Source organism: Sorex fumeus, unplaced genomic scaffold, assembly GCF_029834395.1.
Source record: "Sorex fumeus unplaced genomic scaffold, SorFum_2.1 ptg000043l, whole genome shotgun sequence".
Taxonomy (NCBI): Eukaryota; Metazoa; Chordata; class Mammalia; order Eulipotyphla; family Soricidae; genus Sorex; species Sorex fumeus.
In genome coordinates, this window is record NW_026606100.1 from 42816703 (window position 1) to 42843399 (window position 26697).

General features: G+C 47.0%; 1 protein-coding gene across 3 annotated transcripts in view; it reads right to left on the minus strand.

Annotated features, from left to right (window-relative positions):
* The window catches only part of NRAP (nebulin related anchoring protein), a 77677-nt gene that overhangs the window by 30655 nt on the left and 20325 nt on the right, over positions 1 to 26697 (minus strand). For all 3 annotated transcript variants that reach the window (XM_056120658.1, XM_056120657.1, XM_056120656.1), the window contains 13 exons: positions 25944 to 26048; positions 20294 to 20392; positions 18553 to 18657; positions 16586 to 16693; positions 16221 to 16322; positions 13657 to 13854; positions 12944 to 13048; positions 10669 to 10767; positions 8826 to 8930; positions 7645 to 7752; positions 4038 to 4349; positions 2794 to 2898; positions 33 to 131 (listed from right to left, as the gene is read on the minus strand). In XM_056120658.1, the coding sequence (XP_055976633.1) occupies positions 33 to 131; positions 2794 to 2898; positions 4038 to 4349; positions 7645 to 7752; positions 8826 to 8930; positions 10669 to 10767; positions 12944 to 13048; positions 13657 to 13854; positions 16221 to 16322; positions 16586 to 16693; positions 18553 to 18657; positions 20294 to 20392; positions 25944 to 26048 (1650 nt within the window). The remainder of the gene's footprint in view (positions 1 to 32; positions 132 to 2793; positions 2899 to 4037; positions 4350 to 7644; positions 7753 to 8825; positions 8931 to 10668; positions 10768 to 12943; positions 13049 to 13656; positions 13855 to 16220; positions 16323 to 16585; positions 16694 to 18552; positions 18658 to 20293; positions 20393 to 25943; positions 26049 to 26697) is intronic.

The following is a 26697-nucleotide window of genomic DNA, read 5'->3' on the forward strand; positions in this document are numbered from 1 at the left end:
CAGAGTCATAATGTATATACATTATCACTTACATCCACTGCTTGGGTATAACTAATTCTGGCCTGGACCATCTCCGGAGTGTCTTTAATACTGGTAAACTTCAAAGCATCTGGATGCTGACGGTACTTCTTCTGTTGAGCAGGAAAAGATCAAAGCTGTGAATTTTGTGCTGCTCTTTCATGCCATTTGAAAGAGAAAATCATAGGTTGCTTGAGATTAGAGTGAATTTGTGAACATAATTATTATGCGGCTTCCTCCATCTTTGTATCCTAGGTGCCTTCAGGTTAATATTTGTTTCAATTTAAGAATAACGTCATGTCAATTAACATTAAAATCTTGCTACCTGGTGCAACGAATACACCCCAAAATTAGATTATTCCAATAAAGTTCTGGGGAGGACAAACTAAGGAAAAGGTTCTTACAGGCTTCAAACATTGTCTTGCTATTGTTTGCAAATCTTAGCTTGGATCTCTCAAGCAAGAAAGAACGTTCTTTATTACGTTTATCAATTAAAATGTTCTATTTCCACCAAAAGACAGAACAGAGATCATCACAGTCAAAACTCTTGCTTTGAACAGTCATTGATTATAAACTGTTCAATAATTATAGAAGCCACTGAACTTCATTTTACGAATATTCCCAAAAATGTTACAATAGCAAGAAAAAGGCACTATTCGAAAGGCATCACCATACAGTTCAAAAGAGAAGAGAACAAAACACTAACAATAACTTAAAAAATACTTTTTCAGGAGATTAAAATGGTTAGTATCATAACAGAATTTTAAAGTATCTTTTCTCAAGGTAAAGAATCATTTTATAAATACTTGCATAAATAGCTGGAGTGGACTTTTATCTACTGGGTAGTGTTAAGACAGTTCAGTATTTAGCCAAAATTTAAAGAAAATTTAAACAAAAATTTATTGGAGCACAGCCACATCTTCTCATTGATATATTGCCTATGACTGCTTGCAGGTTGATTATGATGATGGAGTTGGATAACTTGTTCCAATAACTGCATCCACAAAGTGAAAAAATAAATACTATCTGGTCCTTTGCAAAGGTTTGCTTAGTTCTGCTTTATGTGACAGGTATGTGCGTTTATGATTTTTCAACAGAGCCTGAAACCCCATATGACAAGGAAGTGGTCAGTACAAGAGGACTCTAACCTGGAAATATGCCACCTGAAATAAACATGTTGGGACATGTTGCTGAAAGATACTGAAGTTTAAGAAGCAAGGCACAGAGCAAGAACACTAAGGGAGAAAAGCAAATTTGTTGAGAATATTTGCAAGAATGTTCCAACCATGGAGGCACAAAGGTTCTGGGAAGGTCTCTGGATCACCCAACTCAGACACAAACAGCAATCTTCCTGTGGTTTGAATTCTGGGTATAATGGACTTCATTCCTCTCATGCTTCCATGAGCAGACTTATAAAGAGTTTGCGCTCACCCATCTTGTGCTTCTCTAAGCTGTCTTTAATTAGATGGAACTTCTTAGGGCAAAGAGTCTCCACTAAGCTCCAGCACCTTCTGAGGCTGGAACTGGATCCATATTCCTCAACCTCAGGGCGCTTTGAAAGCAGCTACGAGAGGACTGACCACAAAATGCACATCCCTGAGAGAGCTATTGCCTTCAGACTTGTTAGAGGTCCAAAAAAGTGTGTGTGTGTGTGTGTGTGTGTGTGTTGGGGGGGGAGATTTCCTGTTTTTATCTGTGTTCATTTAGAAAGTTCTGGAAACAAGTTTCCAGGCAACTAGCAGCCAAATCTGAATAGTTTCAGGATTATGGCCATGAAGGTTTCCCTCTCACCTGCCCCCCCCCCCAAAAAAAAAGCCCAGAAAAATCCAGGTTACTCTGGAGGCAAGAAAACACCATACATATTCACTGGTCCTCTGAACAAACAACTTCACAGAGAAACAGGCCGGGAGGTGGGCCTGGCTGTGATGGGGTGTTGCCGTCTGTGAGCATAAGTCAATGACCCCCATCTCAGCAATGATGTCTGGGGACCTCAGTGGTTGTCACAACTGGGGTCAGGCTAGAAGCCACAGGTGCTGAAGAACGTTCTACATGTAAGGCCCAGATCAACCACACAACAAAGAAACATCAATATATTAAGTGTTGAGGATGAAAAATGCTAAAAAGTAAAAAAAAGAAAGAAACCTTTCGCTCTATTTGTTTGGGTGTCGGGGACCCAACCCAGGGCATCACAGGTAAGGCTTGAAGTCACCCACTGGTGTTTGTGGGTGGCCCCTGGTATTTGTGCAGGGTGGCACTGTTTAAAGGAAAAGGAATTGCTTTCTTATGTCACTAGGGTGGTGACAGAGAGTGGGGTTGAAGTCTGCCCTCACCCACCAAAAAAGAGAACTGTGTTCTGTCGGCTGCACAGGTAACTGTTCAAAACTTGTTCACACTTCAGCGGTGGAAGAGGAAGGTGGGGAATGGCCCAAAGTTCCACAAGGGCTTTCAGGGCACAATCAGTGTACCTTTCATCATAGCTCCAGCATCGCTTCATTAGAAAGGTAACTCAGTGGGTAGCAATTGAGCTCCATTTGATTGTCATTATTATTCATAATTTCATTTGTCACCCACTTTGTTTTCACCAGGGGCTCTCCGGGGCCCCTGCTGGCGCGTGTTTGGTATGTGCTTCTCCCCTAATTACCAGCCCTGGTCTCGGCTGGGAGGCCTTTCATGTGGCTTCGCCTTTTTCTTTGCCTTTCGAGTGGAAATTATTTTAATTTTATACAGAGATGCCGAATGCAGTCAGGCCTGTTGCCGGCCGTGAGGAAAGCTCACCTCGCTAATGAGTTCTCCTGCCTTCTTCGCCTGCTCCACATTTAATGACCCGGTGGCGACCCAGCCCGTGCCTTTCATCCACTTCACATCTGCCCTGTACTGGTTCTGACAAAGGAGAGAGGGAAGAAAGACGGGCCATTGTCTGCACCGCGTTTAAAGGGCCATTAGCGGCTCCCCGAGGCAGCCCGGGTGCCCGCTGAGTCAAATTAGATGCCCCTTTGTCTTACCCATTTCTGCACAGTCACAGGTAGCGCCCGCATGTCAATGAATTTCCCCATTAATTGGGGGCGTCCTGCTGACAGCGGCTTGAGACCCCACCCGATAAGATGTGGAGGGGGGGCAGTGGGGCGGGGCAAAATCAACCTTATGCCTCATTATGAAACTCCTCGGCGCCCTGGGAAAGAGGCGCATCCCCATTGTCTGCTGCCCTCTTGGTTGGCTCCTTGTTTCAAATGACAGGCAGCGGAGAAGAGAAGAAAACCCAGGTGGGCAGCTATTCCGTGGAATGGCACAGGGTATCCAAGGCCCCCCACTACGCTAGCTCCTTCCTCCCCAACCGACCCCACAGTGCCCGACAGGTAGGGGCCCTTGGGAGAATTTTCATTACTTGTCACTGAGACATTGGTTTATAGGCAGGTCCTAGGCGAACACCCTCAGGGGGGCGGGGGGTGGCTAGAGCCCCATCTCTTCGGAATAACTCCCCCTGGAGGGGTTTTGGGGACCCCTGCTCCCAGTCTTTGCGTTAAGCTCCAGGTCCGGGAGCTGCTTTTCCAGCTCCTTGGACGCAAGGAGGGTTCCTTGCATTCAAGAGACAATAAAAGAAGAAATGGGAGTGGTACCTGGTTGGGGAGTCACAGGGGCAAAGGGAGGAGGACATGCCGGGGAACCTCTTCCTCTTGCTCTAAAACTGAGGGGGATCAAGGTAGGCAAAGAATCAGGGGTGCCCGCTCAGAGCCGGCCTCAGTTACACATGTCCCACATGTGTCACCTGGGCAAGAGGAAGAAACCTATACAGATCCAATTTCCAAAAAGGAAGAGGCCTGAAGATTTTCTGTTGGTGGTCTGAAATTTCAAATGGGCAGAAACTTCCCATTTGAGGGGAAGTCAGACCGCTATCCTTCCTTACGGGGAACCAGAACTCAGGAGCCTGTAAGTGTAAATAACTGGGTATGGGGGGTGGCGGTGGAATCCCCAGCACTGACCCTCGCCCGCTTGACATGCACACATGCACACACAGCGCTTACATCACTCTGAAGACCATAGGCCTTCTTGGCCCACTCCAGCTTCATGTCTGTGGGCAGAGCCGTGAAGTGATGTGACGCCGTCTTGTAGCCCACGTCTGTGGCTAGATGCTGAGCCTTGCGGGCATGCACCAGGTGGGCCATGTCCAGGGAGATATGGCACTGAGACTTAGCCTCCTCAAACCCCTTCTTGTACTCCAGTTCACTCTGCAGCTTGGACATTTGCAGCGAGTGGCTCATCTGCGCGTCCCCTTGGGCACCTCTGGCCCCAATGAGCTTCCCTCTGGACCTCTCATAGTCCTCCTTGTACTTCACCTAAGGAAGAGGGAAGAGCTCAGGGAGACCTTAGAACCTCCCAAAGGAACTGTTACCCTTCCAACCACAGGCTAAAGTGTTAAAACAAAACCATGCAACAGAATCCCATTAGAATTATTCTTTTTTTTTTTCTTGCTCTTTGGGTCATACCCAGTGATGCTCAGGGGTTACTTCTGACTCTGCACTCAGGAATCACTCCTGGCAGTGCGTGGGGGACCATATGAGATGCCAGGGACTGAACCCAGGTTGGCCGCTTACAAGAAAAATGCCTTCACCTGCCTCAATAAAAGTTTGCTTCCTGGGGCCAGAAAAAAATAGTACTGCAGGTAGAACTTGTGTTGGCCTTGCCTGTGGATGACACAGGTTCGATCGCTGGCACTCCATGTGGTCCCCAGAGCCCACCAATAGTAGTCCCTGAGTGCAGAGCCAGGAAGCCCTGGACCGACACTGAGTGTGGCACCCTCCCCAAATAAGGTCGCCTCTTCTGATTCATGGATACATTTTCCTTCATCAAACACCAGCATAAAATATTACCTTTTCTTATTTCCCATTCCACTTCACCTACCAGAAAGCTCAATAGAACTTTTGTCTTTGAAGCAGCCAACTTCCAATTTCCTCATGGAATCCCATCTTTCTCTAAAAGGATCCTTCTTTCTGGATTTTCATTAAAGCCATTTTAAAATCCTTTTTGGTTTTTTGGTAATTAATAGTGAAAATATAACTTATTTTTAAAGGAGGGCATGACAGGGAAGGCAGAGCATCCAAAATGCAACTGTTATTTGAGAAATGAGCTCAAAGTTAAGAACCAGTAGAGTCTCACTGTCATCCCATTGTTTGTTGATTTACTCGAGCGAGCGCCAGTAACGCCTCCATTCCTCCCAGCCCTGAGATTTTAGCAGCCTCTTCTTACTTGTCTTTTCCCAATGGTTGGAGGCTCTTTCAGGGTCAGAGGAATGAGACCTGTTGTCCTTACTGGTTTTTGCGTATCGAATACACTACAGGGAGCTTGCCAGGCTCTGCCCATGTGAGCAGAATACTCTCGGTAGCTTGCTGGGCTCTCCGAGAGGCATATATTTACATATTTCTCTCTATGATTTGTTTCCTACTGTCTGAACCCCAATAAATATGATGTGGTAATTATGGAAAATGGGTAGGAAGTGTCTTATAATGTTTGTGGCCGCGCAGTCTGGAAAGCGGCCTGGAGCGTGGCAGCTGTTGGGTGGTGGAGGTGGGCTGCTGGGGCTGGGTCCCTTGGGGCGGAGAGGGCTCTCACTCACCCCACTCTGGGGCACCCTGAGTGAAAAAAGCCTGGTGCGGAGTCCCAGTAGAGAATAAAAATATTTAGGAGTGTGGGAAATAAAGGGAGCCTCACAGCATGGGACCTCACACGTGCATGAACACACATGGTCAAGTCTGATGAGGATCAAAGAAAAAAATCAACAGGACATGCTCGAAGAGCTATAGCAGGATGCCACTGGGTCATTATTTTCAACATTATCAGCTCTGTGCCAACAGGAGACTTGGGCTACCCTCTCATTTCTGGCTATATCAGCAGCAGCAATGTATGCCACCATTTATCACTTATCACTTATCACTTAACTTCCCGTTAGTCGTCGATTTGCTCGAGCGGGCGCCAGTAACGTCTCCATTTGTCCCTGTCGCGTGCTAGTGTAGCCCAATGGCATCTCTTCGCTCCGGGAACATGGAGGGCCTCAAACCGATCGTTCATGACCTTGACAAAGAAGTCTGACCATCTGGTAGGTGGGCGGCCACGCGGTCTCTTGACATCCCGTGGAATCCAATCAGTAACAGCTCTAGTCCAACGGCCGTCTTTAAATCTCATTACGTGACCAGCCCATCTGATTTTTGACAACTTGGCAAATGAGACAGCGTCCCTGATCCTTGATCGTCGACGGATGTCAGAACTCCGGATTCGTTCTCTCATTTGAGTGAAACGTGATATTCCAAGCATAGCTCTTTCTATTCTTCTTTGGGAGACCTGAATGGCGTTCTCATCTTGTTTGCGTAGGGCCCAGGTCTCTGAGGCATATGTTAATGCAGGAAGAACAGTGGAATCAAAGAGATGTGCCCGGAGCCGGAGGTTCTTCGTCCTCTTAGCTATTTCTTCGACGTTCTTGAAGGCGTTCCAAGCCGCTCTCTTCCTCCTGCGCAGCTCGGGTGCCAGGTCATTTGTCATGTTGACCTCTCGACCTAGGTACACATAGCTGTTGCATTCGGAGATGGTCATTCCATTGAGAGCGAATGGGGCGTCAGGAACAAGGCTGTTTCTCATAAACATTGTCTTCGTAAGATTCAGCTGTAGTCCTACCTTTCCACACTCATGGTCAAAGTCGGCCAGCATTTGTGCCGCTTGGCTGATGTTTGGTGTTATTAAAACAATGTCATCAGCAAAGCGGAGGTGGTGTAGTTGCCGACCATCTATCTTCACTCCCATTCCTTCCCATTCCAGTCGTCGCATGATGTTCGCCACCATTTATCCAACCTTGAAACCAGGGATGGCACCACCCCATGGTCCTCACGAGACTTCTGCTAATGCTGGTTTGTACAATGACACCACTGATGAGATCAGAAAGTAAGCCAGGGTATCCCAAGCCCCCTCCACTCTCACACACATAGCCTTTCCTCTCTGTATTTTGCAAAGGCCTGTATGTCTTACGTGTGTGTGTGTGTTTCATATATATATGTCCAATATCATGGATGTTTATGCATTATATATCTAAGTATAGGTATGTGTGCATCATGTGTGCAGATTTATCTACTTAAAACAAACAGCTCTTGATGACAGAAGCAGAGTCTTTTATCTTTCCTCATCTCCAAAATAAGCTGGCGACAGTGGGATATTTTACAGCCATTGGTCCATGTCATTTCCTCATAACCAGTTTGGTCATTGTCAACCATTGTTGACAATTGGTGATTTGTCAACAAGTTAACTGAGATTCAGGAAAGTTCAACCCCAGCCCCGGGTGTGTGCTAAACTGTAGAGAGGGTAGGATTTTACCAAAGATTGATCTAATGCTGATGCTGGAACCTAACCAAGAACAGACTCTGCCTCAGAGAGCCGGGAGCCCCTCTGGGCACGGGCCCATCTATACTCTGGGTGATTTGGATGTCCACTCTCACCAATACCAATAAGAATAAGGGAGTACCCACAGGAAACCAATGCGCAGATGCAGCCGCCCCACTGCCCGGGAAGGCTCAACACCAGATCACAGAGGAGAACCTGGAGCCTCCCCTACATGGATCATGGAGCATGTGGCCCCAGACACTCACTCACCTCGCTGGCCAGGTCCCTCTTGGCTCTGGCTGCCAGGAAGGTCAAGGAGTCAAGACGCAGCTCAAACCCTTTGGCCTTCTGATTCTCCCAGCTGTTCTTATACAGCTTCTAAAGGGGCCAGAGTGGAATAGAACAGACGCTTGTGAGAGGGTCCCTTGGGCTGCGTGAGAACATGTCTAGAAGAGCCAGAGCGTCCTTGATGCCCACACCTGCTGCCATTGGTTCATGACATTTCCTCATACCTGGTCATCATTGGGGATTTGGATATCTATTCTGGACACAAGTTCCCCTCCCAGCTCTGCCTCTAGGCCTCTTCACACATAGAACAGGAGCTGGACACCAGGACCTCACAAGGGGCCATGACCATGGACATCAGTGATAGACACTGACCAGGGTGTGAGTGACACTGTCCAGGCCACAGCCTCTCTCTCACACACTGGCTTGCAGTGCCTGCCTCCAGCCTGGCCGCTGCTCCACCCCCCACCCCATGTCACTGCTCCCTCCTGCCTGCCCTACCCTCTGATGCATGGTGTCCTGTCCCCCTCCTCCTGCCATTCCTCCGACCAGCCCCCAACCCATTTCCTGTGCCACTCCACACTTCAAGTTCTTTCTCCTGAAAGACGCTCTTCTCTTTCTGTGTAGCCAGGTTAGCCTCTACTTTTCTTTCCACCTCTGCCCTCCGCCCTCTTCTCAGATGGGGACCAGCAGAGACCCAGAGAGAAGTGTCAAAGTTCAGTGGCACCTCCTCTAAGGACAGAGGGGGAAGGTCAGGCCCACGCAGGCCTTCAACTCTCCAAGGAGAGGAGCCTTGGACACATGTACCAACTTATTGAAGCTCCCACCCGCCAAACGGGGAGAATCTAGGGTGCTCTTCCTTCTGCTGAGGGGATTCTACCGAAACTGCATCCTTGGAAGTGGCAGAGCAAGGAACCTGCACAGACAGAGACTCAACTCCCCTCCATCGCCCCCTTACACTGCTGCCACCCACCTCTGGCCCCACCATGGTCAGACACAAGTACCCACCAGCTCATTCCCAGAAAGATCGTCCTCACTGCCAATGCTGCCGGGCAGCGTGACCTCCGTGGACATCAGCACAGCCTCATTGCTCCTGAGTTTGCTAAGCCCATCTCTCCCCCAGGATACAAGCCCCCACCCCCCAGGGCCCACCCCACGGGCTTTACCTCGCTGAGGTTGGCAGCGTTGGCACGGGCCTGCAAGAACACAGGTTCATCTTTGCTGATGCTGTACTGATGGACAGACTGCTCATTCTCTGCCCGGTAGGCCACCTGTGGGGGAGAGCCCCGCAGGGTGGGTTGGGGGTCACAAGAAGGTCTTGTTCCTTACAGAATCCAGAGGACCCATGCTGCCAGGCAGGCAAGAGAGAGCAGGGGGAGAGGGAGAAGGTAGCGAGATGCTGAGGTAGAGGAGAAACGGGCAGGTGCTGGGAGAAGTAAGGGGCGAGGCTGGAAACCCTACCAAGGGTTTGGTCCTCTCAGAGCTTCCTCACACTGATCCCTGCTATACTCTCCACAAGCACAGGATGTGGAGAGTCAGAGGGATGAGAGGAGCACAGATGGCCCCATGGGGAAAAGAAGCATAGGGCTGGGAGGTGACTCCAAGGCCGGAGTATATTGTTTGCTGGCAGGAGCCCCAGGTTCAATTCCCAGAAGCTCCACCAGGTGCTCCCTCCAAAGGTAGCCATATAGTTACCTGCAGCCCCCGCCCCCCGCCCCCAGGGCATCTTTATGCATTTGTAGGCACTGACATCTGGAATAATAGCATAGCGGGTAGGGCGTTTGCCTTGCACACAGCCAACATGACTGACCCGAGTTCGATTCCTCCACCCCTCTCGGAGAGACCGGCAAGCTACCAAGAGTATCTCGCCCTCACGGCAGAGCCTGGCAAGCTACCCGTGATGTATTCGATATGCCAAACACAGTAACAACAAAGTCTCATGATGGAGACGTTACTGGGCCCGCTCGAGAAAATCGATGAACAACGGGAGAACAATGACAGTGACAGTGACATTTGGAAAACTGAGTCCAGAAAGACAGCAGGTGGTGGGCACTTTCCTGCTCTTGATCCCCTCACCATTTCCCTCTCTGCTCCCCCCCCCCCAGGCTGGGCTGCTGACACTGCCCATCTCAGGGATGGTCTCTTCTCTGCTAGGTGGGCTCCCACACCTGGGAAAGAAAGCTCTCAGTGTCCCAGCCAGAGACCCAACAAATGGTGGACACTGAGGTGTGGAGAACGTGGTGGTGTAGTTGGGAGCTGCCTACTGTGTGTGCATGTAAGAGGCAACCACTGCACAATACCTCAAGAGAGTGCCTCCTCCTCTAAGACAACTGTCTAGCGGCTGCAGAATTCTGAAATGCTAAATTTTATCCCTGAAGAGTGCAAGAAGGAGGAAGAAAGAAAGGAAGAAAGAAAGGAGGGAGGGAGGGAAAGAGGGAGGGAGAGAGGGAGGGAGGGAAAGAAAGAAAGAACAGAAAGTAAAAGAGCATAAAGAAAAAAGAAAGAGAATAGAAAGAGAGAAAGAAAGAAAGAAAGAAAGAAAGAAAGAAAGAAAGAAAGAAAGAAAGGGAAAGAAAAAGGAGAGAAAGAAAAAGAAAGATAAAGAAAAAAGAACAGAAAGAGAAAGAAAGAAGGGAAGGAAGGAAGGGAAAGAAAGAAAGAGAAAGAAAGAACAGAAAGAGAAAGAGGAAGAGATAGAGAAAAAAGAACAGCAAGAAAGAAAAAGAACAGAGAGGAAGGAAGGAAGGAAGGAAGGAAGGAAGGAAGGAAGGAAGGAAGGAAGAAAAGGGGCAATGGGATGGGAACTATCACTTGGCATCTATTCCTCAGAACCAGGGGAGATGAGAGGTGGGGAGGGCAGAGAGGCCCTGAAGCACACTGGAAGTCTGCAGAAAATTGTGCACAGCCCAGCTGGTCCCTACACAGTGCCTGGGCACTGCCTGTGCTGCCCACCAGCTCTCCCTTCCCATAGCCCCACTGTCAGTGGGAGGGTGGCAGCCCCAGACTCACCCCACTCTGAAGCTCCTGACTCTTCTTGGCATGCTCCATCTGGGAGCTGTCAGTCACGCTGGTGAACTTCAACTCATCCACCCTCTGTCGGTAGTTTTTCTGTGTCCAAAGAGAAGGGCTCATAGAATTAGGATCACGTTGGCCCCCACTGCACACAACATGCCCACCCACTCCCAACTTTCTGTGAATCCAGCATTTCCTGCCTGGAATGTTTCATAGGTCCTATAGCTTAAACTAGATGACACACATCTAGCCTGCTGGGCTGGTGGGTTTGTTTCTGCAGTGGGAGCTGAAGGGGTCTGTGGTTCTTCCCCAGGGGACCCTATAGGTACTGGCTGTCCCATTTCCTCTGTGGGAGTCCTATATTTCCCCAGGGTGAGAGCCCCTGGCTTTTCCTCAAGTGGTCAAAACTGATGGGAAGATGAGAGCTGAGAAAGAACAACACACATTTTGGGGAGACCAGAGGTGACAAGCCCCCCTGAGCTGTCCAGCCAGGCGAGTTAGACAGCATCTGAAACCCCAAACAGGTATTAGAATAATGAAAATGTCAAATCTCCTTAGGAAGAAAATAGTCCCAAGAAACTTGTCTTTTTCTAGTTTTAGCTAGTTGAAAATGCAAACTCTTGCAGTCCATAATAAAGGGGTCAAAAAGCACGGTTGAGAATTCCCGGTCCCCTTATATTTCACATGAGTCTGTAGAAGTAGCTATTGTGGAGTCAAGAATTCACTCTGTCCAGGGTTCAGCAGGAATAGAACAAGGGCAAAGGGTTGGTGCCCCCAGGAGCACACCGCTCAGGAGGCTCAGGAAGTGAACTAGGCAGGGACATTCCTGAGACCAGCTGGTTCTCTCTACCTATCCCCAATCCAAGACAAGTGGGGACTCCGTTTGCTCCACTTACATTTTAGTTGGACTCAAAAAGTTAAGCAATAGGAACCCTATGGGTTTCTTCCACCCCTCTTCTCTATAATCCTACCCTTCCATGCCTGTATCACAGAGAAGATAACGCTCTAACACTGTCCTCCCATTGTTCATCAATTTGCTTGAGCGGGCACCAGTAACATCTCCAATTTGAGACTTGTTGTTACTGTTTTTGGCATATTGGATATACCACGGGTAGCTTGCCAGGCTCTGTCGTGCGAGCAGGACACTCTCAGTAGCTTGCCGGGCCCTCCGAGAGGAATGGAAGAATTCAACCTGGGTTGGCCGTGTGCAAGGCAAATGCCCTATCCGCTGCGCTATTGCTCCAGCCCCCAGAGAAGATAGTGCATGGAAAATAATAAACTCTCAAGTGTGCTTTGGAAGTGCAATATTGCTTCCTGGTCCAGAGCAGGGACCATGGACCCAACACGAGATACAGGTTCTGATTCTGCTGCTGACCGAACTATGACATTTTCCTTCTGACAAATAGGCCACAAACATTGTGAACTCATATCGAGTTGTTATGAGCCACTGGCAAGCATCTGTGCACCATCCCCCCCAGAGGCCAAGAAAGGAGAGCCATGATTACCTAATTCCATCCTGGCCATGGGCAGTGGGCAGTGCTCTTATTACCATCGACACAAGCTATGTCAACTCAGCTGTCCTGGCCCTGACACAAGAATCCCCTTTGAAGATCCCAACAGAGCTCCCAAAATAGTCACATTGCCCAATGGATGCCCTTCAGTCGTCTCCTCTGCCTGCTGTCAGAGCCATTGACACAGAACAAAACGAAGCACATGCTCAGAGCAACAAGAAGCCATACCCAGAGGATTCTCTCCCACCTCCTTTGTGTATAAGAAAGAGAACCAGAAGAGTAGAGCAACTTATTTGGTGTTTGTGTGTGTTTGCATGTTGTGGGCATGCATGCTGGTGCCTTCTTCAGAATCATTTAAGGCCCAGGTGTTATGAGAAGGCTGACCTCCAAGTACCGGATTGTGATTCTGAAGAAGGCACCAGCATGCATGCACACAACATGCATACACACACACACAACACACACACACACAGATGCACTTCCCAAAAAATACACTTGCTAACTATATCGCTGCCCTTCTGAACAATTCTTTGGCTCCAACTTAAAGAAGATAGGTGCACATGAACACCTCACCAGAAAGTTTTAAGATCTGGAAAGTTCCCTCAGGAGCTTTGCTACAGGTGTGCATGAACACACCGGTCTCTGTATTACCCTCAGAAGAAACCTGGGGTAGGAAGAGGGGTGAGCAGAGGACAAGAGCACTCTTGGCAGGAGTCGGGCACTGAGAATTACTAGAATCCAGGACTCTAGGTTCGGGTTACCTCGCTGACCAGCTGTCCAGCCTTCTTGGCCTGTTCCAGATTGAGGCTACCCTCGGTCAACCACCCAACGCCTCTCATCCATGCCAGGTCCGCCTTGTACTGCAGCTGCAAGAGAGACACCAGACTCTAATCAGACACTTGGGCACAGAGCGGGCAGTGGGAAAAGGAGAATTAGTGAAACCCTAGCACTTGCACACCTGCATTTACTTTTCTAAAAGACCTCGTTGCCTCCTACTCTTTTAGAGTAAGTGGTGTCACTACTTGGGGGTGACACCACAGGGATCCTTCTGTATTGTATCTCAGTACTGAAATACCCTCATTGAAACACCTTACCAAAAAGAGGACTGCTCAGACTTTTTGACCAAGGGCTTTGTCAACCAATCAGCTGAATTCCCAACACTGACTTACCACTGTCAGTCCTTTCATATGCACTGTTTAGCCTCATCACTAATATGTCTTGACTTTTGCTCTGTGCCCTGGACATCACTCTCTGGTATTCACTGTACCTCTCAACAGCTACATCACTCTAGTCTCCATTCTGCCTCACCTCTCTGGTCTTCCTCCCTGGAGCCAATACATCTCCAGTAAATCCTCCCAAGACTCTAGGTTCTACAACAGACCCAGCATCGACTCAAAACTTCTTCACAAATGTCACTATGCACTTGCAAGAATTGCAAGAACTGCGTGGGGAGAAAGGCACGAGCCTGGTTTACCTCACTCTGGAGTCCGGAGGCTTTCTTGGCCCACTGAGTCTTCATGTCTTCAGGCAGCACGGTGTATTCATGCAGCTTTTCTCGATAGTCCAGGTCACTGGCAAGAGCTTGAGCCTTCTTTGCATGTCTGATGTTTACCATGTCCATGGGCAGATGAAATTGAGTCTTACTCTCTTCAAAGCCTTTCTTGTATTCAACCTTGAGGGTACCAAAATAAGGCCCATTACACAAGGCGTGCCTTTGCAGGAGTGATAAGAAAACATAGGGGGAAAGTGGAAATCTTGCAACATCTGAAAATGATTTATGGGGAACCTACACTTCGGGCAATGCCAAACATGACTGGCCAGGTCTGGGCTCTGGAGGGTGGTGGCACTGGGGAGCTTTGGTTCCATATCCGTTGCCACTACCGGTCCTAAATCTTTTTTACCTATCTGCTTTGGAAGGAAGATACTTCCTGGTTTCTAGAGACATTTTAAGAGGCAGAACAATAAAGTTTGGGCTCCAAAGCTCAACAAACTTGAGTTCAAGTCATATCTATCCTTTGCCTCCTGGGTGCCCTCGAGAATACCAAAGCTTTGTCCTCAAGGGTTCGTTTTTCTGTGGCAAAATTAATAAAATTGTAGCTGAACCTGGTCTAGTGCCAAGACCAGCATAAAATAAACATTTGATGAATGTTAGCAATGGAGATGGAAATAATGACCGATGATGGTAATAGCAGTGAGGAGGGAGGTAGTGAGAGAGGGATAATGGTCATCAGTGGGGCTCAGAGTGATGGAGGCGATGATGGTAAAAAATAATGATGTGAGGATGGTAACTCATGATGCTGATGTTGATGGCAGGGGTCATGGTGGTGATGATAATGAGGATGGTCATTAATGGTGATCATGGTAATTCATGGTGGTGGTGATAATAGTGATGGTGGTGGTGATGGTAATTAACGATGGTGCTGCTGCTGAGAGCTGTGATGATAATGGTGATAATGGCAAATACTGACAGTGGTGGTAATGGGAATCGATGGTGATGATAGTAATGATGGTGTTTGTGTTGGCAGTAATGATGGTGATGGTGGTAATGGTGATGACACAAGTATGATGACATGAAAAGGTATTATACTATAGTAGAAGCAATATGGGACCAGCAAATCTAATTCTAGAGTCTGATTCTCTACCCCTTCACATCACCAGGGATCACTAACAACTTTGAGCAAAATAAAATCCAGGGTTTAATCCCCAGCACTCCATAGGGTCCCCCAAGCCTCACCATGAGTGAGCCCTGAGCACAGGGCCAGGAGTATAGGTTAAGCACCTTTGGGTATATCCCCCAACACCACCAAAAAAAGGGCAATCTTGGTCCTGATTTCTCCAACTGCAAGTATGAAACATCATTTCATTCTCTGTCTGACCTAAGCCCAATGCTAAGTGTCTCTGTATGACTCATGACTAGATGCCTCAGGAGACTTGTTCTGTAGGCCTATCTAAAATGAAGACCCGGAGGTCAACTCTCACATTCCAGTCAAGGGCCTGAAGACTTCTCTGTAATTTTATAGGCTGCATGACTAAAGTCCGAAAAGCTGCCATCATCACTGAGGTCTAGTAACTGTAAAGCAAAACACGATGCCGGTGAGTCCTTTCTGCCCATTTGGCACCACAGGGAAAATTCCATTAGTTGTCAAACCTGTCCCTTCCCGCAGAACTCTCTCCCACACAGGCTTTTGGTAAGTGACTGTGATCACAGTTAATCACTAGTCATTAAAATTATACATTAGCAACAGCATTTTAAGTGGTTGGAACCTAGATATAACAGTTGTTTGCTAGTTTTCTTTTTGGAGGCGGGTGTCAGTCCTCCAAGCAGTGATCAGAGGGTTCAGAGGCTGCTTCCAACAATTCTTGGCCAACCAGGCCTGACACTACAAAACTCAAGTCTCGTCCTAGTGATTTAGCAATGCTCTGCTGCCACAGTGCAGGGGGCCTTCAGAGCTGTACTCAGCACTTCTTGGGGCCAGGGAAGGGAGAGGGGATATGCAATGTCATGGGTCCAACTCAGGGTCTTGCACATGAAAGGCATGCAACCTCTGATCCAAGCTCAAGATCTGGTCCCTTGATCACTATTTTGCATACCGTGTGTATTTGGAGTCACCGGATTCACCCAGGACACCATCCAGATTAATAGGATGCTGACTGCCCAACTCTATTAGGAGAACTAAGCTCCACTACCGAGGAACCTGTTGGGGGTTCTTTCTTCTTACAGCCCTGTGTCTCGCAAAATAGCCTGAGCACAGTAGTTGCTTGGTTAAAAACCCGAGGAATAAATCAATGTAGCCGGACACCTTTGTACCTTGATCAGAAGATGCCGGTCACCCTTAGGGAACACACTTCACATCTACTCTCCAAGAACAGGATGCTTTGGCAAATAAAGAAAGTGAGTAAACTGCTCAGATAAGCTCGGAGAACAACTGTAGGCAGAAGTCAGTACAAAGGTAGCTGTCTCCGGTGGAAGCAGGCCCCAGAAAAAAATCTTTAAAGCAGCAGAATTCTCCAGAAAGGGTGGGGAGGCACGAAGCTTACCTCGCTGCTCATCTTGGCGACCTGCAGGGAGTGCAGAAGCTTCGAGTCGGGAGTTCCCACGACTTTGCCTTTTGTTTTCTCATACTCCTCTTTGTACTTAATCTTGAGAGAAGGAAGAAAGTCTGCCGTGAGTGAGCGAGCAGCCTGGCACCTAAGGGGCTCTGGTTTTTAACAAGAGTGAGGGGAACAATTCTGGGGGAAAAAATATAAATAACACCTCCCAGCTTGCACAAACCCAGCAGAAGATGAAAGTATTGCCCTGTTTACAATGTTAGCTGCCGTTATTTTTTTTTTTCCAGCAGGCCCACTGGCATTTGATTGGGATGACTTGGAATGCGTTTCTGAGCTAATGAGAGGAAACCTACATTGCTAGCAAGCTCTCCGGAGGCCTTGGCAGCCAGCAGAGACATGGCATCCAGCTTCAGCTCGAATCCTCGCCCCTTCGTCTTCTCCCAGCCTTCTTTGTACTTAACCTGACAAACAGAAGCACCGGTGAAAAGGAGTGATGAGACTTAAACAGAGAAATAAATGAAAAACCCCAAATTGGGTTGTTCCTCTTCACAGCTTTACAAGCAAGAATCTTGACTGCAAATGACCAAAATGATCATAGCACTGATTAGCAAGGTCCCGGACTCCTTGGGGGCAGAGGTGAGGACTCAGGATCCAGGGAAGACCCAGACTCGGCTATTTCCTGACCATCTGACCTTGAGCAACCAGTGGTCTGTTTAGGCCAGACTTGGCCATTTGTAAAGAGATAATCATCTCTCTCTCTCTCTCTCTCTCTCTCTCTCTCTCTCTCTCTCTCTCTTTCTTTCAGTGGCTGTGACGGTAAAGCAGCTTGGTGGCCTTTTCCTAAGTGCCTTCTATGATCAACTCATCTTCACACAGGGAAGGCTCAGAGAGAGCAAAGAGTTCATGAAGGCTTGTGTGGGTAGAAAGGGGCATTGCCAACTGGACTCTCTGGTCCGGGTTTTGACCCATGGCATCACCATGGCCTTGTAATAGGTTTGTGCTAGGGACTATGATAATGGGGTAATCCACACATAAGGAGTCTGCCTCGGGACCCAGTTGTGCATAAACATTCAAAAGTGTTATTTTAATTTAATTTTCTTCTCCAGCCCCCCTGGGAATGAGGATCCTTCCTAATCTGAGTTCACCTGGGGCTCCAGAAGACTATCGATTTAAGACTGATATGAGAAGGTAAATTTCCAGGGATGAGCACTGAGTTCCATGACCTAAGGACCTGCCTTGCAAGCATGAGGCCATGAGTTTAATTCCCGGTGTCGTCACATGTGCCCAGCGGGATCTGGGCAGCTCTGCTCTGAGAATCCCATCACCACAAGCTGCTGTTGGGGCCACACCACTAGCCAGGATAAGGAAGAGCAGCAACAGGGACTGTAGGCACCACAGTGACCCCTGGTGGGCACTATAACCACAACATGCATTTGGGGCTAGAGGAGTGTGACCCCCCTCACCCCGCCCACAAGCTTTGAGGGCAATGACCTGGTCTGAGACCATCAGCGATCTACAGAACAGAAGTGTACAAGCTCCACAACCAAGAGCTTGTACACTCCTGTGTACCAGACTGGGATACCCCAACCACTGAACAGGGGAGGAGAAGGAGGGATTTTTCTTTACTTATTTATTTTTGCAAAGGGATAGAAAGTGGGATTTGGGTCACACCCTAGTGGTCTCTAGGACTCAGTTGTCTGAGATCCTTCCAGTGGTGCTGAGGGACCATAGTGTTCCGGGTATTAACCCCTGACCTGCCACATGCAAAGCCTACTCTGCTGCCCGCTGAGCTCTCTCAACAGCCCAAGAAGGGAGAATTTTTTTTTTTAAGTTAAATTTTCACCATATGATAAGGCACCAGCCAAGTCAGCACTGATGCTGCTGCTGGTGTGTGTGTGTGTGTGTGTGTGTGTGTGTGTGTGTGTGTGTGTCTGTGTGTGTAGAGGCAATGAGCATTCAATGAAAGAATACAGCAGCTGGTAATGTGCTTCCTTTGCATGTGACTGACCTAGGTTCAATCTCTGACACACCATTTGGTGCCTCCCATGACTTGCCATGAGTGATCCCTGAGAACAAGCCCTGACCATTGCTGGGTAAAGTCCCAAAATAAAACAAAATAAGAGTTAAATGTCTATACATACGACTACCCCAGTGAATGATCCAATGTCCCAAGCAGAAGTTACAACACTCTGGATGCCTTTGACAAAACTCTCACTGCACACAGAGCCCATTTGTTGGGCCAACCTGGTCCTCCAGCTTTGACTCAGTGCATGCTGTCCCCATCCTGGCCTCCTTCGGTGAAGTAAGTTTGCTGGCTTACCTCACTGAACAGCTCAGCGTTGGTTCTGGCCTTCACTAGCTGAGGCACATCTTGTGGCAACGTGTAATTCAACTTGTTCTTCTCATAGTCAGCACGATAGTTCACCTGTTGGATTTAAAATAAGCTCATAGAGGGGCTGGAGTAGGGCACAGTGAGTAGGGCATTTACCTTGCACGCGGCCAAACCAGGTTCAATTCCCAGCATTCCATATGGTTCCCCAAGCACTGCCAGGAGTAATTCCCGAGTGCAGAGCCAGGAGTAACCCCTGAGCATCGCTGGGTGTGACCCAAAAAGCAAAAATAAATAAATAAATAAAAATAAAAAAAATAAAATAAGCTCATAGAAGGTAAATGCAAGGCTTCTAAGAAGGCCCCAGGAGAATTTTGAAAAGAACACACTCCTTTTCCCCTTCGAGAACTAACTTTAGTTGGGAGGAAGTTTCTGGAAAGGAGCCCTTAACTAAGGAAGACTAAAATTTTATGAGCGTTCTAAGTGAAGAGATAGAAGATGTCAAATAAAAAATGAAAAAATACAAAAGCACCCTCCAAGGAAGAAGTTTGAGGAAGAATTCCTTGCAGCTCCCTCACCAACTTGCCTTTAAAACACCTAAGGAAACTTTTTTCTAACTCGTGGCTATAGCAGAAAAGGTGCTCAGTGCTGAGGTGGTGCTCTGAGAGTAATTACCAAATGCCTGCCAGTATGGCATATGAGGCCTCTTCCACGAGCACCAAAGCCAGCCCGTGACAAGGTGTGTGATTCCCACAGGAGAGCATAGTCTTTCTCCCATACTAACCCTGCCCAATATAGAGCCTGAACCAGACAGAGCTGGGAGCCGTTGCTCTGTCCCAAGGCATTTTGCAGCCAGGGGGGCTCGAGGCTCCTCTGTGGCAGAGGGTTGGCAAGGGTCTACCTGGGAGAAGGATAAACGACCCAGCTTCCTGCACAATTTGTGAGAAAAGAAGAGATCCAAGGGAGACCTCAGGATGTCAAAAAGACACATCAGTCACAAAGTATAAGCCTTAGATCTGAGTCAAGCAAACTATAAATGACAGTTACTGCTGTCTAAGAGATGAGAACACTGACTGCCACTTGGACAATGTTGATATTAAGAATTACTGCTTCAGGCCAGAGAGATAGTACAGTAGAGTACAAGGCAAGAACTTGTCTTGGATGTGGCCCATTCCAGTTCAATCCCCAGCATTTGCAAATCCCCAGAACCCCACCAGGAGTGATTACTGAGTGTCCAGCCAGGAATAAACCCTGAGCCCTTCTGGGGGTGGCCTCCCCAAAACCAAACAAATAAACAAATAAAGAATTACTGTACTACTTCTTGATTGATATGATAAAAAAAAAAAACAACGGGGTAAATACATCTTTTTAATGCTTCCAGAGATTCACACTGCACTATCTCTAGATCATAATTTATAGAATACCTAGAATTTTCTTTAAAATTACATGGGGAGGATGCCGTGGAGAGGGAGATAGAGGAAGTCAGACTGGCTGTGACTGATTATCAGCTAAGCTGGGAAATGGGTCTGGGGGCCGTCGTTTTGTTGGGTTAGTAATGTGGGGGTCCTCATCATGCCATTGTGTCCACCCTTGACTGTGTGTAAAGGAGTCACAGCCAGAGTTGTTAGCCACAACCCTGTTGGAAGGAAAGGATTTGGGGAGCAGCCCGCTCTCCAGAAGCGGCAGAGTCACCCCAGGTTCCGGGGCTGCAAGGCAGGGAGAGCTCACTCACATGACTCAGCTGCTGGGCATTGATTTTGGCCTGAACGATCTGCGGTGTGTTAGTCACGGAGCTGAACTTGAGCTTGTCGATGCTCTGCCTGTAGTTGGCCTGGGGACAGAGGAACAAGACGATGTAACTCGCTCGACACCCGGATGAGCTCTGCTCCTCCCATGAAGCACAACAGGGTCACACTTTCTCAAGTCACCAGAAACAGATTATAATAACAATGGGAGACCCACAGGCACCCAACCCCGGTGACAAGAAGAGATGGCAGAGGGAGCGGCTGAACAGGAACCCAGACAGGCCCCGGGGAACAGCGAACAAGCATCAGGGAGGTGGCCATGACCCCTGGTCCCCAGCAATTGTGTTTTTGGCCTCACGGAGACAGTCCTCCACTCTATCTAAAGAGGGAGCATGAAACTGCTGACCATACCACTGACCAGACCCCACCTCTGAAGAAACTGAGGGCAGAGGCATTGTGAATGCTAAAGACAGAGGTGTGACAATATCCACCTGGAAAGCACTTGGGCACAGATGCATGCCCCCCCTCTCCATCTCCCTGCAAACCAGCTCCAAGGAACATTGTCTGGGAAACACAGGCCCTTTATAATAACACAAGTTGTGTATCAATACCTATGGTGCTTTTCTAGTTGTGTTTCATACTTGAAAGGAAAAGAAGGTATTCTTGCTGTTTGTTCTGGTTTGGTTCTGGATTTTGAGCTTCACCCAATATTCATCAAGGATTACTTTACACTCAGGGATCACTCCCGGTTCAAGGGAACTATACAGGATGCTGGATATCAAACCCAGGTGGGTCACATACAAGGCAAGCCCCCTCCCTGATGTACTATCATGCCAGCCTGCAAAAGGTTGGGTTTTTTTTTTTTAAGAGGAGAAAGGAAAGAAACACAAGTCTAACCAAGGCCACAGGAGGTGACATAGCATGGAGACTCTTGGAAAGACATTCCTGGCCTGTTTTTACCCTGGACACAGTCTCTGGCTGCATCCACAGTCTCCTGTCTGGAGTGTCCAGTGACAGAAATGTAGATTTAGGAGAGAAGAAGGGGAATGCTCAGGGCAGCCTGATCACTCACTGATCCTAGCTCCCCACAACTCTGGACAGTTGACTAGTGAATGTCTTCTGAATTGGGGCTGTGGGGATGAGGGTGTGTTCCAAGCAGTTCTCAGGAGGCCCAGGGGTCGCTCCCAGAGACACTCAGCCAAGCAGACATGGCAGGCTAGTGCTTGGCCCGCGGAGGTGCTGTTGCTCTAGCCCTGCATGCTCAGGGCTTCCAAGGCCAGAGTGGCAGGGCTCAGGGGGCCATGTGGTGCTGGGGTTCAAGCATCGGTCCTGGTGCATGCAGCCCTAACCCCTGAACTATCTCCCTGTCCCCTGAATGTCCTATTTTAAAAATACCAATCGTCCCTCAGAGAGGTATGGAATATTATCTGTTTGCACATGAACATGTGCTCATTCAATGTCCCCAAGCCTGCCTGGAATGATGCCTGAGTGAAGTCTAAAGTAAACCCTGAACACTGCTGGGTAGAGCCGCAAAAACAAAAAGTTATGGGGTGCTGCTGGAGCAATATTACAGGGGGTAGGACGCATGTCTTGCAGCAGTCAACTTAAGTTGATCCCAGCATCCCATATGTCCATCTTCTTTTTCTCCCAAAATGTGAAAGATCTCTGCAGAAAGATGGGCACTTGAACACTGAGATTAAGGAGTGTGTTTGAGACCTAAGGGCATGTAAGAGGGATCAGAACTGAAGGGGTTGAATGAGGCCTCTGGAGACCTCTGCAGGGAAAGCAGAGCCAGGAAAGGCGTGAGAAGAGTGTGAAGAGCTGGACCAATGGCCTCTTCCACCAGGTAACCCCCATGGGCCCTGAGTCCAGGCGAAAGAGGAAACCGGAACTCATCCTGACCTCCTCTCCTCATAACTGCCCCACTCCCTCCTATATCCATTTGCTCATTCATTCATTCCACAGACTCAGGCCTCCTCTGTGCAGTTGAGCAAATTCAGACACAGCCCTGTCCAACAGATCTCCCGGTGCGGGGGTTCCTGGATCCCACACCCCAGATGGTCCCATTCCTTCTGGACTCCTCTTGCAGGGTCCAGGATAGGCATGTTACTGGGTTTGGTTTGTAGGGGATCATGACTGCCAGCCGTCACCTTCATCCCTACAGCGGTGCAGCTTCCCAGGCCTAGACAACGCCAACGAACTCTACACCCTTTCCTGCACCCAAACTCTTGCCTTCTCTGCCTATTGCATTGGGCCATACTCCTCTGGCAGTGGCCTCAATTTTTCACAGGACACCCCCTGCGGACACTCTTACATGTCTTGCCATTTTCTATCTTCAAACATGCGTCCAATACTTCTGCCCTCCATCTGCCTGCGGTTCCCTCCTGTGGCCACCTCCCTGGCTGACATCCCACATCAGGGAGTCTCTGTACTCCAAGATCACAGAATCTGGAAGACCCAAACAGACTACTAGCTGGGTACCAGTGAAGCTCTGGTCTGGGTTTAATGTTGGCCTCAGCGGTAGGGACACAGCTCAGAGTGGTGGGGGCTGTGGCAAAGAATAATTTAAGAAGAGAGATATGACACATGCTGTAGGAACCGGACTCACTGTATTTTTCAATTATTCCAAGAAGCTAGAATACATATTATGCTAAAGCCTTATCATGTTTAAATGCTACCTACTGTTCAATATTTTTAAAACCCATTGATTTCATGAAATCGATGCAAGAGTCAGCTTGCATACTCCATCTCTTCCTGTATACGCATTCCGTTCCTGCCTGTCCTGACTGTTGGCAAAGAACAATGAAGGCCAAACACTACTGTTTACTCCTCTGTGCCTGGTATTAATTCAAGTACACATATTTATGCTTGCAACCCTTGAAGCCACCCTGCTGGTAGGTGCTATTATTAACTCTCCTGTCCTGTGATAAAACTAAGGCACAGATATCCCAAGGGACTGACTCAAGGCCCCACAGCAGGCATCAGGGCTGGAAGGCAAAACTTTGTGTGCTGCCTCCCCCACGTGGATTTCAGCCTGTATGTACACTACGAGTCTGGCTTACAAAAATCGCCATCTTGGAAACACTGTGGTTTTACAGATGAGCCAGGGATTCTCCATCACCAAAGGCAACACTGTGTGCACAGGGAAATGTACCCCAGGTGCAAACCAATGAGTTACAAATTAGCTTTGAGAGAAGGGTCTAGAAGGGTACTGATGATGGGCCACAGAGCGTTTTGTTGGATTTGGAGAGAAGTGGCAACTAAAAACTTTGTGCTTTTTAGTTTATGATTCCAGGAGAACAGGTTTAGTACATTGGAGCTCTGGATATGAGGTAGCACTGTAGGACTGTCCTCCCATTGTTTATCTATTTGCTCGAGCGGGCACCAGTAACGTCTCCATTGTGAGACTTGTTGTTACTGTTTCTGGCGTATCAAATACGTCACGGGTAGCTTGCCAGGCTTTTCCTTGAGGGCCAGATACTCTCGGTAGCTTGCAGGACTCTCTGAGAGGGGCAGAGGAATCAAACCCAGGTCAGCCTCGTGGAGGCAAACACCCTACCCGCTGTGCTATAGCTCCAGCCCGGATATGAGGTATATAGGGAAAATTAGTAAATACAAAGTTTTTTCAATGTCAGCCACTAGAGAGGTTAGAGCACAGTAGCATTCTAATGCATTAATTCAGAGGAAAATTATCATCTCATAGCCATCTATTAGAATTCAGAATTATGCAAGACAAAGTGTCACAGAAACTTCATTTTTTTAATGGCACATACTTCCCAGTGATTCTGCATTAAGTATACTGCACAGCATAATTAGTTTCCTCTGCAGGACATAATTAATAGTCCCCATGATTAATCACAGCTTCACAACATCAGAGGTTGCTTGGTCATTGCTTCAGCCCACTTTCTGCAGGGACTTTTGCTAAAGTTGGAGTCTTGTTTCAATGCCATGAGTGCTTATAAAATACATCACAAGGGCACACGCTCTAAATTGGAACTTGTGCTTATTCGTTCAATTTCATAGCTATTGGATGATGGTAAGGTGAACAGACAGAGAGACCCCCAAATGTCCTTGTAAATGGATTCTCTGACTCTCTAATACTAAATTTCCTACATTAAGATGGTAAATGCACATTTACTGTGGAACTAGAGAGATCAGCTAGGGAGTACTGACACCCAGTCCCAGCCAACTGCCATGACATAGAACCAGACTCACAGTTCCATGGGAGTTCTAGCATTCAACAGACACCTCAGAAATACAAATGATCATATGGTTACTATGAACTGTATCACTAATTTAAAGAACCCGGAAAAAATAGAGAAATTTTAGAACTATACAGCCTACCAAGACTAAATCAGAAGGAAATGGGAAACTTGAACAGGTTGATTACAAGCAAGGAAATTGAAACAGTAGTCAAACTTCTCCCTTCAAACTAAATCCTTGATCACAAAATTAAGGCTACCACAGAAAGGAAGATGCTGAGGGTTTCTAATGCACCATGATGGGAGCATCTTGGCAGTGTGGTGTAGGGAGTCTGGTGTGGAAACCTCAAATACCTGAACATTTATATTCTTGTAAACCAAAGTGAATGTAATAAAAAATTAAAATAGAATGAATTCAAATAAGTTCAAATTCAAAGAAAATATTTACTAAACTAAATTTCACTGTCCACTGTCCTCCCATTGTTAATCGATTTGCTTGAGCGGGCCCATTAATATCTCCATTGTGAGACTTGTTGTTACTAAACTAAATTAACAAATTAAACTTATACATATTATAAATATAAATAAATTCAAATTCAGGCAAAAGAAAATAAACCGAATTAAAATAAAATAATTAAATTGAAACTGAGCTGTGGAGATGGCTCAGACTAGATCATATGCTTCATATGCAGGAAGCCCAGCATTGCATGAGTCCCTGAGCACTGTCAGAAGTGACCCCAAGCACAGAGCTGGGAAGAGCTTTCAAGCACAGCTAGTTGCAGCCCTCAAAACAACAAAAGAAAATTAATGAATAAACAAATAAGTTCAAGCATTTTTTAAAGATAAGAAATAACTTATTTTGTCTGTGTATTGTCCATGCTTTAAAATTTTTCTGTAATAAGCATGCAGTAAAATTCTGAGGACCAGAAAATAATAAATTTAATTAATTATACGTATGTCTTTGCCGATAGGCTGAATGACAAATAAATTAAATTTCTGCCATAGCAAGCATCATAATGAGTAATATAGTCTATTCCATACTTATTTCTAAATAGCTCCTGAGGAAAAATTTGCTAAAATTGTACCATCTTCTTAAATTAGAATGATTTTATTTAATTTCCTTCAGTCCTATTTCACAAACTTAGAAACCAAAATCACAAAGCACTCTTCACTGCTAACGAACAATTACTTAAATGTGTCCAGAATAAGACTTAGTCATCCCAATTCTAAAAGATAAAATAGAACCCCATGTTATTTTAAAGGTTGAGGGTCCTCCTTCAATTCTGAAAAATCTGTTTTCAAATCTGTTTATGGACTTCCTACCAGAATAACTTCAACTCTCTCAATTCCTTTCGTGTCCCACAAACTATTATAGCTTCCTTTTCCCACCACCCATCTTGCTATCCAAGAAAGAGATGACTGGAGGAGGACTTACATCTTTCAAAGGCACCAGCTTCATGGTTGTTTGGTAGGAAGGAGTAAGAGTAGCTGGGTAGTTGTAGTCAACAATATCATGTTTATAATCTGCCTTGTAGGCAACCTAAAATGCAAAGAAAAGAGCAAGAGAAATTAGTTTCCACTTTCTTTTGACCTTGTTTGAACATCATAGGAAATAACTGAAATGTAACCAGAAACAAAATTAAATCAGTATCATCACCTCCAAGGAAAACTAAAGTGTGTTAACACGTTGTCTTTAATTAACTTAAATACTTCCCCTAAATTAATCCAAAATTTTCATCTATAGCACGTTTTTTTCTTATTAATTATGAAACCCCATGCAGCTTTTATTAAAAAGAAGCATTGGCACACCATGATGCATTTGCATTATAATGGAAGAGCTGCTTGACTGGCTCAAGAAAATAAGTGAAGAGTTAAAAGTCTCAGACTATTTTTCCAAAGGTCTAATTTGACATTCTTAAGCAGAAGAAATTTAACATTTGTATGTGTTAATACTAAAATCAGTTTCTTTTATGTGTCCCTAACATCCAAGATTTGCAACTTAGCATTTGCAAACCTATATAAATGGAACTGATAAAGTCAAAAAGTAATGAGCAATTTATACAGGACAAGGAAACTGGGGACAGGACCGAGGGGCATATTTTATTTTTACCCCACTACCTTGATTGGTGTCTAGCTATGGTGGGTCTTCGTGAGCACAAGTACTGTCCTCCCGTTGTTCATCGATTTGC